The sequence below is a fragment of the Budorcas taxicolor genome, chromosome 6, assembly GCF_023091745.1.
Source record: "Budorcas taxicolor isolate Tak-1 chromosome 6, Takin1.1, whole genome shotgun sequence".
Lineage (NCBI taxonomy): Eukaryota > Metazoa > Chordata > Mammalia > Artiodactyla > Bovidae > Budorcas > Budorcas taxicolor.
The window spans coordinates 59436372-59453727 of NC_068915.1; the positions used below are offsets into that span (position 1 = coordinate 59436372).

Genomic DNA, 17356 nt, shown 5'->3' on the forward strand with positions numbered 1-17356 from the left:
TAAGGAAAACATTTCCTTTTACCTAAAAGATCTTAGTGTAAATACACAGTACATGGTAATTCAATATGCACAGCAAGAAAAAGAGACAAACAGAAAAGCTTAAAAAATAACTTACTTGATCACTGAGAAGAGAGTCCTAAAAAGCTGAATAAAAATTTCATTGCAATCTTCCAATTCAAAGCAGATGTTATATGATTTAACCCATGCTAAATTCTTAAATAAATAAACAAATAAAATTATTCACACATACAGAAAATAGTTACACAAAAGTAGGCTCATTAATAAAATTTAATTTTTAGAATTAGAAATCTATATTAAAGCTTATAACACCCCAACATATAAAACTACAATTGTTTCAGCAGTCATGTACTCTGACCTTGACATATATACATACAAAATATTAACTGTAGTGAAAATTAATTCGATTTAATCTCTTTTTGGATTATAAAAGAATGAAAATAAAGTCTCAATGTAATAGTTTTGCCCAAGGAATATGAAGATATGAAGAATGAAAAAACATATTGTAAATGATATTTTCTTAAGTGGGCTTTGTATAAAACAAAACGATTCATTTTACATTATAAAGTTATTATAAAGAATTTCCTACAACATGAAATAGTGATATTAAATAAAAAAAATTTTACCTCTAATAAATAAAAGTATCTATTAAATTGCGGGCTCTTTGTATCCTCCAAACCTTTTAACTGTCTGGTAATAAACAAAAATATGTCCTGTTTTAAAAAATGATAAAATAAATTAATTTAGACACAAATACTTATTACTTTCACAATATCCTAACAGTCTATATATACATTCTCTATTAAAGACAACAATAAAAGAAAATTTTCCTTGGGACTAGCCTAGTCCATTACTCAAAATATCTGGAAAAGAGCAAATCATTTAAAATTACATCCTTTAGAAGCAAAGATAATTACTGCCACATATCTTTAGGCTCCCTCATTCTGAGAGAATCATAGGTTCTATGTCTTGTTACCCTTTCTTCTAGGACAGAACTTCCACTTTATTCACCATCTTTATATTGTATCATGGTAATTATCTTCAGTTAATGTACTTGGATATGAAGTACTTCCATTACAATTCCCTAGATGTAAATAATAACTTTCAAGACCTATTTTTGATTTTGATGTGTGACTACAAAGTTGTGTGGAACAAAACCAATAATAGACTAGTCCAAGGGATTGTATTTTTCACAACAGTGCTCTATTTCTTAATAAGCTTTCTTTAGAAGTTTTAACCCCAAATAGTATCAATATGGAGTAACCTGATTTACGGGCTATCTGAAAGTATTCATGATATGAAAACAGTTTAAGAGATCAACTCAAAAGAGGAGCTCCTCAAACTTTTCAAACAAAGGCAGAACCATTAAGATGAGCATGCAGCTTTGCATATAAAGTAACTTTCAGGGGAAAATAGTCTTTTGAATGTGTGAATTCTGTTATATAGTTGTTTTAAAAAGTGTCATTCATCCACCATCCCTTCAATTCAGTCTTCTGGCCTTTAAGATAGGTTATCCTGAAGGTCAGATATGAGCAGACAGGGACCGTTTTGACTGTATCTTTCAAATGTCTCATAAAAATACCAGTCATTTTATGGATATTCAATGAATAGTAACTGAAAAAATAATTATTTTGCTTTTAGAACTTATGACATAATCTTCTTACGATGACAAGATGACTAAAATGAAACCTATGTTCCTAAGGGTATTAAGCTAAACTGTAAAAGAAAACCAATTTTGTAAAGGTTGTATTTACCTTAAGTTTATCATGGGAAGTATATGGAGCTTCTGGGGCATAGATTCGAAAGATGTCAGCCAAACAACATGCTACAAGGAGACGCACATCTTTATTGGGATTCCTGAGAAAAAATTCAGATGCCAGATGCAAGGCTAGTGGGAGATACTGCTGTTTTTCATCTTCTGAGTCCTGATCCATATCCATAAAAGTCTTTACTACCATCTGCAAAAACGTATAAAAGAAAAAAATAGTCAACTCTTGATGTTTAGAAGCCAGTGAAAAAGTATATATATTTACTCATCTCCATTACAAAACAAACTAGCAATCAGTTACTATGTACATCTTCATTTAAGAATCTGAGTAAAGACCACAAGCATGGATAAGTACCAACATTTGGATTACTGACAGATGCATTATCTGCATTTGTACTACATTTATGAAGAACTTAAGACTCTCATTATTAATGTTATATCTAGCTCAGGTAAAAATTTCATGGCTTGGGAGTTACCTGTCCAGTAGCCAAGAATTTGCCTTCCAACGCAGGGGATGTGAGTTCAATCCCTGGTCAGCAAACTGAGATCCCACATGCTGTGGGGCAACTAAGATAATGTGCTCCAACTACTGAGCCCTATGCACTCTAGAGCTTGTGTGTGAGTGCTAAGTCCCTTCAGTAGTTGATTCTTTGCAATCCCATGGACTGTAGCCTGCCAGCCTCCTCTGTCCATGGGAATCTCCAGGCAAGAATACTGGAGTGGGCTGCCCTGATCTCCATGGAATCTTCTGACTCAGGGACTGAACCTGGGTCTCCCGCATTGCCGGCAGATTCTTTACCCTCTGAGTCACCAGGGAAGCCCCTGGAGCCTGTACTCCATAACAAAGACCCAGCCCAGTGGGGAAAAAAAAAGTTCATAGCTTCATGTGCATTCATGCTAAGCCACTTCAGTCCAACTCTTTGCAACCCTATGGACTGTAGCCCCCAGGCTCCTCTGTCCATGGAATTCTTTAGGCAAGAATACGAGAGTGGGTTGCCATGCCCTCCTCCAGGGGATCTTCCTGAGCCAGGGAACAAACCCAACTCTCTTTGTCTCCTACACTGGCAGGTGGGTTCTTTACCACTAGTGCCACCTGAGAAGCCCTGGCAGCTTCATATGCATAAGCAAATCATTTGATATTTTGTAACATTTTCAATTATGTTTCTTTTACACTTATTATCAAAGCTGCCTTGACTTAGGCTCCTTAAACCTATTAAGTTTCACACTTTAATGGGTTTTGCAATTCACAATAGAAAGCACTAAAGAAATAAAAGGAAAAAATAAATATTTTTAGGCAGTTATATTTCTGATTAAAAGTCTTAATTATAAAATAAACTCTGGTCTTATTTATGGTTATAAAACTAACAAATGCACATTTCAGAATCACTCTAAAAGACAAAAAAAGTGTAATGCAAGAATACCATAATTTCTCAACTCCAGAAAATAATCACTATTTACATTTTTGTGTATTTTATGCTGGTCTTTTTTCTCCATAAAGATGGAAATAACCATATAGTCATTTCCTTTTCGTTTATCCAATCACAACCGTTTCCTCATACCATCAAAGATGCTTCTTTAAATAAATCACCCCTACCTAACGAGTAACCACTGTCAAATATTGAAGCTGTACCTCTATTTCTATTTTGACAAGACTTTTCATCATTTTTGTTTGCCTATGCTGGTTTTAGAAAAGGAGGAACCAGAGATCAAATTGCCAACATCCGCTGGATCATGGAAAAAGCAAGAGAGTTCCAGAAAAACATCTATTTCTGCTTTATTGACTATGCCAAAGCCTTTGACTGTGTGGAACACAATAAACTGTGGAAAATTCTGAAAGAGATGGGAAAACCAGACCACCTGACCTGCCTCTTGAGAAACCTATATGCAGGTCAGGAAGCAACAGTTCGAACTGGACATGGAACAACAGACTGGTTCCAAATAGGAAAAGGTGTACGTCAAGGCTGTATATTGTCACCCTGCTTATTTAACTTCTATGCAGAGTACATCATGAGAAACACTGGACTGGAAGAAACACAAGCTGGAATCAAGATTGCAGGGAGAAATATCAATAACCTCAGATATGCAGATGATACCACCCTTATGGCAGAAAGTGAAGAGAAGCTAAAAAGCCTCTTGATGAAAGTGAAAGAGGAGAGTGAAAAAGTTGGCTTAAAGCTCAACATTCAGAAAACCAAGATAATGGCATCCGGTCCCATCACTTCATGGGAAATAGATGGGGAAACAGTGGAAACAGTGTCAGACTTTATGTTTTTGGGCTCTAAAATCACTGCAGATGGTGACTGCAGTCATGAAATTAAAAGACGCTTACTCTTTGGAAGGAAAGTTATGACCAACCTAGATAGCATATTCAAAAGCAGAGACATTACTTTGCCGACTAAGGTCCGTCTAGTCAAGGCTATGATTTTTCCTGTGGTCATGTATGGATGTGAGAGTTGGACTGTGAACAAGGCTGAGCGCCGAAGAATTGATGCTTTTGAACTGTGGTGTTGGAGAAGACTCTTGAGAGTCCCTTGGACTGCAAGGAGATCCAACCAGTCCATTCTGAAGGAGATCAACCCTGGGATTTCTTTGGAGGGAATGATGCTGAAGCTGAAACTCCAGTACTTTGGCCACCTCATGTGAAGAGTTGACTCATTGGAAAAGACTCTGATGCTGGGAGGGAGTAGGAGAAGGGGACGACCAAGGATGGGATGGCTGGATGGCATCACGGACTCGATGGACATGAGTCTGAGTGAACTCCGGGAGATGGTGATGGACAGGGAGGCCTGGTGTGCTGCGATTCATGGGGTCGCAAAGAGTCAGACACGACTGAGCGACTGAACTGAACTGATGCCCAGCATGCAGGATCTTAGTTCCCTGACGAGGGATAGAACCCTCGTCCCTGGATGGGAAGGTGCATTCTCAACCACTGGACTACCAGGGAAGCCCCACTGTGCTTGGTTTTTTCGAAATACATTTTTTTTTTCCGTTATCTACTGAAGTGATACTTTCCTCCTAATTCTGTTACTAGAATAAATCCCACTGACTGGTTTTCTAATTACAATACAATTTCAATGTATCACATACACTGTCTTAAAATACAGACAGGTATAGTATAAGTGACTTAATCTGAAAAACAACACACAGGAGGATGACTGTAAATCACTATTTCTTACAAGTTTAAATACAAACATCAGGAATGGAATCAAAGAACTGAATTGGGTGATTTTGTTATACATGGCTTTGTGCTCATAAGAAGGGAGCAGTAAAAATGGGAACAGTCAACATCTGGAGAATACAGGAGCTCTCTGTACTATTCTTGCAACTTTTCCAAGTTGGAATATATATCAAAAGGAAAAGCAAAAGTTGAAAAGAATACATTTACCACAGGATATGGGAAAAAATACTCATATCAATAGTTCAAATGAAACCTTAAGACTTGTCTTTTAAAAAAATTTAACAATGTTAAATGTTAATTGGGGGTGGGGAGGATGCATTATTCTTTTCCTGATTTTAAGAGATTTTTAGCTTGATCTAGAGATGTTACTGATAGAGAAACAAAATCACATGTATAAAGTATTCTAATCGTACTTTAAAAACTTTTAAATCAGAAATGTGTAAGGCATAGTGATTTACAGTTATCCACATTTGTGCTGTTTTTCCTAGGTTCAGCCATTCAGGTGATACTTGTCTCTATTTTATGACAGTGTGTGTGGTGCATTCCTTTCTGAAAGTTCTGAATCCTAGCAATTCCCAAGGACCAGAAGTTCTTTTTAAAATTATTATTTCTTATCACACTATTATTACTTCATCCAGAGCTTTATTTCTTTTGACATGTTTTGAAATATTTGTGTTTATTCCACTTGATTTTAACACAAATTAACATATAGCTGAGAAAAATGTTTCCCCAGTGTTAGAAATGATTTCTTTCACCTAACTTTTGTCAGGAGAAGAATTTTTAACTGTCTAACAGCTGTATCCTTAATGATTAGAATAGGACTGGCACAAAGCAGGCATGCAAACTTTTTTCTTGTGGAAAGAACATTCAAATTCATTACCTGGAGAAAACCGTAATTTGAAAAGATACATATAACCCCAATGTTTACTTAAGATCTATTTACAATAGTCAGGACATGGAAGCAACCTGAATGCCCATCGACAAAGGAATAAAGAAAGAAATGTGGTGTGTGCTTGCTTAGTCGCTCAGTGGTGTCCAACTCTTTGTGACCCTATGGACTGACTATATAACCCACCAGGCTCCTCTGTCAATGGGATTTCCTAGGCAAGAACACTAGAGTGGATTGCCATTTCCTTCTCCAGAGCATCTTCCCAACACACGGATCAAACCTGTGTCTCCTGCTTGGCAGGTGGACTCTTTACCCCTGAGCCACCTAGAAAGCCCCCAAGAAATGTGGTACCTGTATACAACAGAATTATTACTCAGCCATAAAAAGGAATGAAATAATGCCATTTGCCATTTGCATGGATGAACTGAAGAGACAATCATAATGAGTAAAGTATGTCAGACAGAGAAAGACAAATACCATATAATATCGCTTAATATGCGGAAACTAAGAAAATGGTATAGAAGAATTTGTTTACAAAAGGGAAATAGAGTCACAGATCTAGAAAACAATGTCATGGTTACCAGAGGGGAGAAGAGGGGTAAACGGAGAGACTGGAACTGACCTATACACACTACTGTGTATGAAACAGATAGATAATAAGGATCTACTGTGTAGCACAGGGAACTCTACTCAATACTTTGTAATGATCTAGTATAGGAAAAGAATCCAAAAAACAGTGGATTTATATCTAACTAATTCACTCTGCTACACAGCATAAACGAACACATTGTAAATCAACTATATTCCAATTTAAAAAATTACTTAAAACACCAAACAACAAAGCAAATCATTAAGATTCAATAAAGATGAGAAGGAGGTACAAAAATGTTTGTTCTATTATTCTCTATGAGTGTTTGAAATATTACATAGTTGTAAGGACTCAATTTGATTAGGTAAAATGAACTTTGGTTTTTAAAGGGTTTGGGTTGCAAGTATCCAATAAGACTTGAGCTGCTTCACGATTTTTCAGAAAAACTATTTCAACTGTGTTCCAACTTTGAGGTTCCCAGCAGCCCTGGTAGGGGCAACAAGACAAAGCGGGGGGCAGGTTGGAGGGGTCTCTTAGTTACTGCATCTGAGCAGCTGGCTTTTCAATAGCTTTATATATCAACCTACTGTTTCTGGGCCAAAAATCAGTGCCCCAGGCTACCTCACATAAATACTAGGAAGCTTTGGGGGCGAGGAGGGTTGGGAGTTTGGGATTAGTACTTGCAAACGACACAGAATGGATCGACAATAAGTCCTACTGTATGTATAGCACAGGGAGCTATATAGTCAACACCCTGGGAATACAGGCATGTGTAACCGAATCACTTCGCTGTACAGCAGAAATTAACACAAACTATTCTTAAATAAAAATTGTTATAATTCATGAAATGCCTTTTTAACATCTACTCTGATAATATATATTATGTATATTTAAAAAAATATGACCTATATGGCCCTACCATTCTGGCAAAAAACTTTATCAGTTCTAGATAAAGACCAGGTCAACCAGTATATAACATCTGTTGGCTAGAAATTTGTTCAGAATTCTTGAGTAAATATATTCTAAACACAGGTCTATAGCAGAGGTCACAACTCAAGGGGAGGGACATGCAAATAACCACTGGGGAGAAATGGAGAACACAGGCTCCATGCAAAGAGCTGGCTTCAGTTAATTGCTGTCAGGTGAGAATGCAGACATAGCATAGAAAATCATCAGTTGATCAAGATACAACAAAATGTTAAGTGAAATCATCTGACTTGAGAATTTCAGCAACTCCAAAAAGTTCATACCATTGTGAGGGATAAGCAAAACATATCTATGTGGTCCTCAAATCAACAATATTCTAACTGTTAGAAATATTTTAAAGGAAGAATGTCAGCATACAACCATATTTTCAGGTAGGCAAATTATTCTGAAAAGCTGATTCCACATTTCTTTTGCACTTAAATAGTTTTCTTTAGGTATAAAAACTATGAAGAAAATATTCAATAAACTGATTATTAAAATCCAGAGAACCTTCAAAATATTAATGAGGAGCTTTCACATTCTCCTAAGTTATAACACAGAAAATACCATTAAATTAACATTTTCCATACCAAAAAGTAATGGTAAAGACAGACCACTTTAGAACCTACCAAAAAAAAAAAAAAAATTAGTTCCCAGTGGGATAAAAGTCAAAATTTAAAAGGAACATCTAAGAAACTTTTAAAAAATAAAGTATCTTTATGATCTTGAGTAGGAGGGATTTCTCAAGAAGGTGAAAAAGCACTAGCTATAGAATCTTTCCATAAAAGTAAAACTAATGTGCATTCATCAGAAGATATCACTAAAAAGATCTAAAACACATGCCAATGAATGAAAGCAGATATTCGTGACATGCATAACCAACAAAGAACCTATCTAGTATATATAAAGAACTCCTAGAATTCAGTAAAGAAAACAAACCCCAAGTGTAAAATGGAAAAATGACTAGGTAGACTAAGTACTTTTTGAAAAAAATCTCAGTCAGTATAATGGGGAGATTAAATCCTATTGACAGCCAGGCAAATGCAAAGTAAAATGTGGTAAGAGAACTGATGTTTTAATAATACTGTGTTCTCTGAACTATGAATATGGTTTATGTCTTCATTGATTTAGGTTTTTCTCTTCCAGACTGACTGAATATTGGGACAATCACTGCATCCTTCTGGAAGGACATGCCACGTATTGCACCACACACCATTTGCACACTTCTATCACAACGCTATGCTTTCTGCTTTCTTATTCGTCTCTGCCAGGGCTATGGCAGCACCTGATTTCTGTCTTCAGCACGAGCTGGGCTTGGCGTATACTTCACAGTTTGTTGAGTGGAAAAGAAATACATTCCATCATTACTGCGTAGTTTTTAGTGCACTGGTTTTGTACATTTTATTATTTTAACCATTTAACCTTTTCGGATGCTACTGTGAATTTTAACATCTTTTCATTTTCCAACTGTTGGTTCCTAACACATACACGTACAATCAATTTTTCTATACTAAGCCTTTCACACTACTACTCAGCTTTACTGGTTCTAGAGGCTTGCTTATGCATTTCTCAAGATTTTCTATAAATGCAGTATTGTTAACAAATAAGGACAGTACTATTTTGTCTTCTCTCATCTGTGTGTCTTTTGTATCTTTTTCTCATTGTGCTAGCAAAACCACAGCAATATAGAGCAAAAGTGAGAGCAGACATTTTTGCCTCTTCTGAGATCTGAAAAAGAACATCATCTTTCACCATTAAGTTATGTTAATGGGTTTCTGTAGATGTCTTATCAGGTTGAGAAAGTTCTTTCTATCTTGTACTCCTAATATGCTATTATTTTTTATGAAGAACATGTTGAATTTTTTTCAGACACTTCTATATCAAACGGGATGATAACACGGTTCTCCCAATTTACACTAGTGTTAATATGTTGAAATAAATTAATATCATATAGTAAACAAAATTTGCACTCCCAGGAATAAACCTGGCATGGTGGTCACTGTGTTTTGCGTGTGTGCAATGCTTTGGGTTTTTATTTCCTTCTAGTTTTGGTTTGTTTTTGTTTTGCTGGCTGGATCTCCTCTGCTAATATTTTGTTGTTTATTAAGGCTCTTGGTGTGCTGCTGCCATGGGGTTGCAAAGAGTCTGACACAACTGAGCGACTGGACTGAAGTCTCTTGATACATAGATTTCTTTTCTAGTAATATGTTTTGTTTTGGTATCAAGGTAATATTGGCCATATAAAGTGAACTGGAAGTGTTCACTCTTCCTGTCTGCTGAGTTTGTGTAGGACTAGTATGTTTTTTCCCTTCAGTGTTAAATAGAATTCATCAATGAAGTCATTCGAGTCTTTATTTGTGGAAAAGCTTTTAGTTGCAAATCTAGTTTCTAAAATCAGTATAAAGCTATCAGGTTTTCTATTTTACCTTAAGTCAGTTTTAGTAGTTTGCATTTTTTCCAGAAATATATCTACTTCATTTAGGATACAGAATTTACTAGCATAAATTGGCTTATATTATGCCTTTTTTATCCTTTTAATGTTTATAAAATCTATATGAAGTCTCTTCTTCTTTCACTAATGTTGCTAATTTTTGTCTTTTTTTTCTTGAGTGTTCTAACATAGTGGTCTCAAGGAGTTTCCTAGGTGGCATAAAAGAACCCGCCTGTCAATGCACATAAGAGATGTGGGTTCAATCCCTCAGCCGGGATGATTCCCTAGAGGAAGGCATGGCAACCCATTCCAGTATTCTTGCCTGGAGAATCCTCATGGACTGAGAAGCCTGGTGGGCGACAGTTCACGGTTCGCAAAGAGTGGGACAAAACTGAAGTGACAGCACGTATGGAGTGGTCTCAAAGAGGAATGAATTTGCCACACATCTCCAGGGCATATGTGCCAACGTCTGGAGACATTTTTAGTTGTCACAACTGGGAGAAGGGGTTCTCCTGGCATTGAGGGGTAAACACCAAGGATATAGCCAAACATCATACAACATATAAGACAGCTCGCCATAACATTTATCAGCCTGAAAGGGTCAACACAGGCAAAGTTGAGAAACCTTATCAAACAAAAGGTTTTGTCAATTTTACTATCTTTTCAAAGAACTAATTTTTGGTATTATTAGTTTATTGTTTGCACATTTTCTGTTTGACTGATTTCCATTTTTACCCTTTACTATGTCCTGCTTTCTACTTTCTTTAGGTTTAATCTCCTGTCTTTTTCTAGGCTCTTGGGGTAGAAGCTTACAACTGATTCTAGACTGTTCTTTTCTAATATAAACATTTAAAAGCTTATGGAAATAAATTTCTCAATAAGCACTGCTACAAAGTTCAAAATATTTTCTAATTTTCCTTGTGATTCCTTCTTTTATTCATATATTATGCAGAAATACACTAATTTCCACATATTTGGGTTATTTTCTGGATATCTTTTCTTATTAATTTCCCATCTAACTCCTTGTGATCATATATCCCTGTATGAAATAGGAATCATATTAAATGTATTGATATTTGTTTAATGTCCCACCACATGGGACAGTGACTGTAGCCATGAAATTAAAAGACGCTTGCTCTTTGGAAGAAAAGCTATGACAAACCTGGTTACTGTCTTAAAACACAGAGTTGTCACTTTGCCAACAAAGGTCCACATAATCAAAAATATGAGTTTTCCAACAGTCATGTATAGATGCGAGAGCTGGACCATAAAGAAGGCTGAGTGCCGAAGAATTGTTGCTTTCGAACTGTGGTGCTGGAGAAGACACTTGAGAGTCCCTTGGACAGCAAGGAGATCAAACCAGTCAATCCTAAAGGAAATCAACCCGGAATATTTATTGGAAGGACTGATGATGAACCTCCAAAACTTTAGCTACCCGATGTGAGGAGCTGACTCACTGGAAAAGACCCGGATGCTGAGAAAGATAGAGGGCAGGAGGAGAAGCAGGCAACAAAGAAGGAGATGGTTGGATAGCATCATTGATTCAATGGCTACAAATCTGAGCAAACTCTGGGAGACGGTCAAAGGCTTTGGCATAATCAATAGAGCAGCAGCAGATGGTTTTCTGGAACTCTCTTTTTCAATGATCCAGCAGATGTTGGCAATTTGATTTCTGGTTCCTCTGCCTTTTGTAAAACCAGCATGAACATCTGGAAATTCATGGTTCACACACTGCTGAAGCCTGGCTTGGAGAACTTTGAGCATTACTTTACTAGCTTGTGAGATGAGTGCAATTGTGCAGTAGTTTGAGCATTCTTTGGTATTGCCTTTCTTTCGGACTGGAATGAAAACTGACCTTTTCCAATCCTGTGGCCACTGCTGAGTTTTCCGAATTTGCTGGCATATTGAGTGCAGCACTTTCACGATTTGAAATAGCTCACCTGGAATTCCATCACCTCCACTAGCTTTGTTCATAGTGATGCTTCCTAAGGCCCACTTGACTTTGCACTCCAGGATGTCTGGCTCTAGGTGAGTGATCACACCATCGAGATTATCTGGGTTGTGAAGATCTTTTTTGTATAGTTCTTCGGTGTATTCTTGCCACCTCTTCTTAATACCTTCTGCTTCTGTTAGGTCCCTACAATTTCTGTCCTTTATTGAGCCCATCTTTGCATGAAATGTTCCCTTGGTATCTCTAACTTTCTTGAAGAGATCTCTAGTCTTTCCCATTCTGTTGTTTTCCTCTATTTCTTTGCACTGATCACCGAGAAAGGCTTTCTTATCTCTCCTTACTATTCTTTGGAACTCTGCATTCAAATAGGTATATCTTTCCTTTTCTCCTCTGCCTTTCACTTCTCTTCTTTTCTCAGCTATTTGTAAGGCTTCCTCAGACAACATCTTGCCTTTTTGCATTTCTTATTCTTGGAGATGGTCTTGATCACGTCCTCCTGTACAATGTCACGAACCTCCGTCCCATCCATAGTTCTTCAGGCACTCTATCAGATCTAATCCCTTGAAATCTATTTGTCATTTGTATAATCGCAAGGAATTTGATTTAGGTCATACCTGAATGGTCTAGTGGTTTTCCCTACTTTCTTCAATTTAAGTCTGAATTTAGCAATTAGGAGTTCATAATCTGAGCCACAGTCAGCTCCCGGTCTTGTTTTTGCTGACTGTATAGAACTTCTCCATCTTTGGCTGCAAAGAATACAATCAATCTTATTCTGGTATTGACCATCTGGTGATGTCCATATGTAGAGTCTTCTCTTGTGTTGTTGGAAGAGGGTGTTCACTGAGAGTCCCTTGGACAGCAAGGAGGTCCAACCAGACCATCCTAAAGGAAATAAGTCCTGAATATTCATTGGAAGGACTGCTGCTGAAGCTGAAACTTCAATACTTTGGCTACCTGATGCGAAGAACTGATTCATCTGAAGAGACCTTGACGCTGGGAAAGATTGAAGGCAGGAGGAGAAAGGGACGACAGAGGATGAGATGGCTGGATGGCATCACCAACTCACTGGATGAGTTTGAGTTAACTACAGGAGTTGGTGATGGATAGGGAAGCCTAGCGTGCTGTAGTCCATGGGGTCGCAGAGTCAGACACGACTGAGCAACTGAAGTGAACTGAACTGGGAGATAGTGAAGGGCAGGGAAACCTGGCGTGCTGCAGTCCACTTGGTTACAAGGAGTTGGACACAACTTAGTGACTGAACAACAAAATTGTATGTATTAACAAATATGAAATGTTATATTTATTTCCACTCTTCACTCTAGTCAAACTAGGTTTATTCATTATCTTTGAAAAGCATCCTGAGCAGCTTCACAGTTTTACAAAGAGAGCTAAAGACGTGGTGAAAAAAATGTTAAATGTCATAGAATTGCTTCTACCCCTCTCTACTCTTATTAAAATCTTCCTGTTGTTGTTCACTCAGTTGTCTTATCTGCTCTTAGAAGTACTGGACCAAATTCTACTTCTTCTTGAAGCCCTGCTTGACCAGCCTAGAATGAAAGGATTGCTGACTGCTTTGAAATGAAAACATGGTACCAATTACAAAGCAAGTATCTTACAGTGTCTTCTTGCTGCAGTTATTAGTAAATAAATCATGTGTCCTTAAGAAGATTGTGATCTGCTAAGGGCTCTACATTTTCTACATTTGTCTTTAAACTAAGATAAGTGCCTATTTTCTGAAGGAATGAACTCTATTAGTGTAATTTTTTTACATGTTTTAGACTTCAGTGGCTGTTCAAGTCTGTGAACAGAAATCTCTCTAAAATTCTGATTTGTCAATAGCTATGTTATTTAAAATCCTAAAAGATGATGCTGTGAAAGTACACTCAATATGCCAGCAAATTTGGGAAACTCAGCTCTGGCTACAGGACTAGAAATGGTCAGCTTTCATTCCAATCCCAAAGAAGGGCAATGCCAAACTATGTTCAAACTACCGTAAGTTGCACTCATTTCACATGCTATCAGTCATGCTCAAAATCCTATGCTTCAACAGTACGTGAACAGAGAACTTCCAAATGTATGAGCTGGATTTAGAAAAAGCAGAGGAAACAGAGATCAAATTGCCAAGGTCCGCTGGATCATAGAGAAAGCATGCGAATTCCAGAAAAACATCTACTTCTGCTTCATTGACTACGCTAAAACCTTTGACTGTGTGGATCACAACAGCAAAACTCTTAAAGAGATGGGAATACCAGACCACCTTACCTGTCTCCTGAGAAACCTGTATGTGGGTCATGAAGCAACAGTTAGAACCAGACAGGAAACAAGGGACTGGTTCGAAATTGGGAAAGGAGTACCTCAAGATTGTATATAGTCACCCTGCTTATTTAACTTACATGCAGAGTACATCATGCAAAATGTCAGGTTGGATGAATTATAAGCTGGAATCAAGATTTCCCAGAGAAATTATCAACAACCTCAGATATGCAGATAGTAACACTCTAATGGCAGAAAGCAAAGAGCAACTAAAGAGCCTTTTGATAAAGGTAAAAGAGGTTATGGAAAAAGCTGGCTTAAAATTCAACATTACAAAAATTAAGATCATGGCACCCAGTTCCATCACTTCATGGCAAAAGGGAAGTTGGGACGTTGCTCAGTCGTGTTCGACTCTGTGACCCCATGGACTGTAGCCCACCATGCTCCTCCATCCATGGGATTCTCCAGGCACGAGTACTGGAGTGGGTTGCCATTTCCTTCTCCATCAGGGCAAACCGATGGAGAAAAAATGGAAACAGTGGCAGCTTTTATTTTCCTGGGCTCCAAAATCACTGTGGATGGTGACTGCAGCCATGAAATTAAAAGATGCTTACTCCTTGGAATAAAAGCTATGACAAACCTAGTTAGTGTATTAAAAAGCAGAGACATCACTTTGCTGACAAGGGTCCATACAGTCAAAGCTATGATTTTTCCAGCAGCCATGCATGCATGTGAGAGTTGGGCCATGCATAGAAGGCAGAATGCTGAAGAACTCATGTTTTTGGATTGTGGTGCTGAGAAGATTATTGAGAGTCCCTTGGACTATAAGGAGATAAAACTTGACAGTCCTAAAGGAAATCAACCCTGAATATTCACTGGAAGGACTGATGCTGAAGTTCTAATACTTTGGCTATCTGATGTGAAGAGTCAACTTATTGGAAGACTCTGATGCTGGGCAAGACTGAGGGTGGGAGGAGAAGGTGACAGAGGATGAGATGGTTGGATGGCACCACTGACTCAATGGACAAGAGTTTGAGCAAACTCCAAGAGATAGTGAAGGACAGGGAAGCCTGACATGCTGCAGTCCATGGCGTTGCAGAGTTGGACATGACTTACTGACTAAACTACATCATTGCAATCAATACACTTTTCAAGATTAAGTGCTAATATTAAGATATGACAAAAAATTAAAAATAGAACTATCATGTGATCCAGCAATTTCATTTCTGGGTTTTTATCTGAAGAAAATAAGAACACTAACTTGAAAAGATATATGCACCCCCATGTTCACGGCAACTTTACTTATAACAGCCAATGTGGAAACAATCTAAATGGCCCTTGATGGATGTATGGCTAAAGATTCTACAGCAAGAGAAGGAGAAAGACAGTGTGTGTATTATAATGCAGTATTATTCAGCCGTAAGAAAAGAATGAGATCTTGCCATGTCCAACAACGTGTATGGACTTAGAGGACTTAGTCTTTTAACGCATTGATGGATTAAAGCTAAGTGAGAGAAGTCAGATCTCTCTTTATGTGTCAAATCCAAAAACCAAATAAATAATAAACACAGGGCATCAATTCAATTTTAACAAATTGAATTACTCTATGAAAAAAAAACCCTCAATAACCTATTTTCTAATAAACCAACAGAGACTACCTGAAGATACAATTCGTTTTGTTAGTCATACATTTAGTCAAGGTCAGTATTCTTTAATGAGACAAGGAGGTTATTATTTCATACCTGAATTGTGGGGCACAGAAGAGTTACATGCTACTCATTTTGCTATACTTATCCTGAAAGCATAACCAAGTTATATTCTAAAGACTCAGTCTATCAACCTCAAACCATTTAACAAGCATATACTACAAAACTACACTTTACATAGATCTGAAAGTTTCTGAATTACAAGAAATGTTTCACTCCATTTATTCCCACCTTGAAGACAACTCGGTACTATTAAGAGTTCTAAAAATACCCTGGCTGCTGCTGCTGCTGCTAAGTCGCTTCAGTCGTGTCCGACTCTGTGCGACCCCATAGACGGCAGCCCACCAGGCTCCCCCGTCCCTGGGATTCTCCAGGCAAGAACACTGGAGTGGGTTGCCACTTCCTTCTCCAGTGCATGGAAATGAAAAGTGAAAGTGAAGTTGCTCGGTCGTGTTCGACTCACTCTTCACGACCCCATGGACTGCAGCCTACCAGGCTCCTCTGCCCATGGGATTTTCCAGGCAAGAGTACTGGAGTGAGCTGCTATTGTGTTCTAAAAATAACCTGGACATTGACTGTAACAGTCATCAAGGAAGCTATTTTTAGCTATGGAGAAAATTCATAAGGTCCTAAAAGATTAGCCTTAAAGACTGAGAGTCTGACACGTGCCCTGAGGCTTCAGAGGCTTTTAGTTTCAGTTTTAATGTAACCACAGATACTCTCTAACTCCAAGTACTTGTGAGGCAGAAGGATAAAATGAGTGATAACAACAAGGCACAAACCCACTAATTATTCTACAGTTTGATGCTCATACAAAAGAGAAAATCCTCAACTCAGAAAGCACATTTTTAATAGGTAAATTACTTGTAATGGTACTAATAGCTAATATTGATTGAGTTTTGTATGTGCTGGGTATATTTCAAGTTATTTAAGTGTAATATTAACCTATTTAATACAATGATATCTTGTGGGAGGCATTATTAACATCCCCATTGAACAGATGAGAAACTGAAGCTAGGTAACCTGCTCAAGGGCATAAAAATTCAAATATAGGCAGTGTGGCTAATCACTCTTAACGCCCTTTTACAATTCTTAATCTATATGTTACATAGTATAGTATAGTATGGGTGGTTATCCAAAATAACTAGAGAAAAATACATATATTTAGAAAGAGTATACTACAGAAACTACACTATGGTATAGTGCTTTAACTATTATACATGGTTATGTTCCCAGGCCAACTCACACAGCCTACTTTTCTCATAATGCAGTTAGGTGAAGGCCACAGTAGAGAGTTGAGATAGGCGCACATGGCTGTTTCATAGATGCCTTTAATGTATTAATTTAACTTTGTTGTTGTTTAGCTGCTAAGTCATGAACAACACTTTTGCAACCCCAAGGACTGCAGCCCACCAGGCTCCTTTGTCCATGGAATTCTCCAGACAAGAATAATGGAATGGGTTGCCATTTCCTTCTCCAAATTTAACCTTAGGTTTTCCAGTTTTCCTTTTCCTTGATAAAGGTGGATCATTTGCCCTATTCTTAAAATGACCAATTGTCATTAAGGTCATTTTACGCAAAAAATAAAAAAGATACACACACCCTAA

At 37.5% G+C, this 17356-nt stretch overlaps 1 protein-coding gene across 1 annotated transcript in view; it reads right to left on the reverse strand.

The window, feature by feature from the left end:
- PDS5A (PDS5 cohesin associated factor A) overlaps positions 1–17356 on the reverse strand; it is a 115846-nt gene that overhangs the window by 75230 nt on the left and 23260 nt on the right. The window contains exons 2-4 of the mRNA XM_052641859.1: positions 1773–1976; positions 645–731; positions 116–213 (exon numbers count right to left, since the gene is read on the reverse strand). Coding sequence (XP_052497819.1) covers positions 116–213; positions 645–731; positions 1773–1976 — 389 coding nt within the window. The remainder of the gene's footprint in view (positions 1–115; positions 214–644; positions 732–1772; positions 1977–17356) is intronic.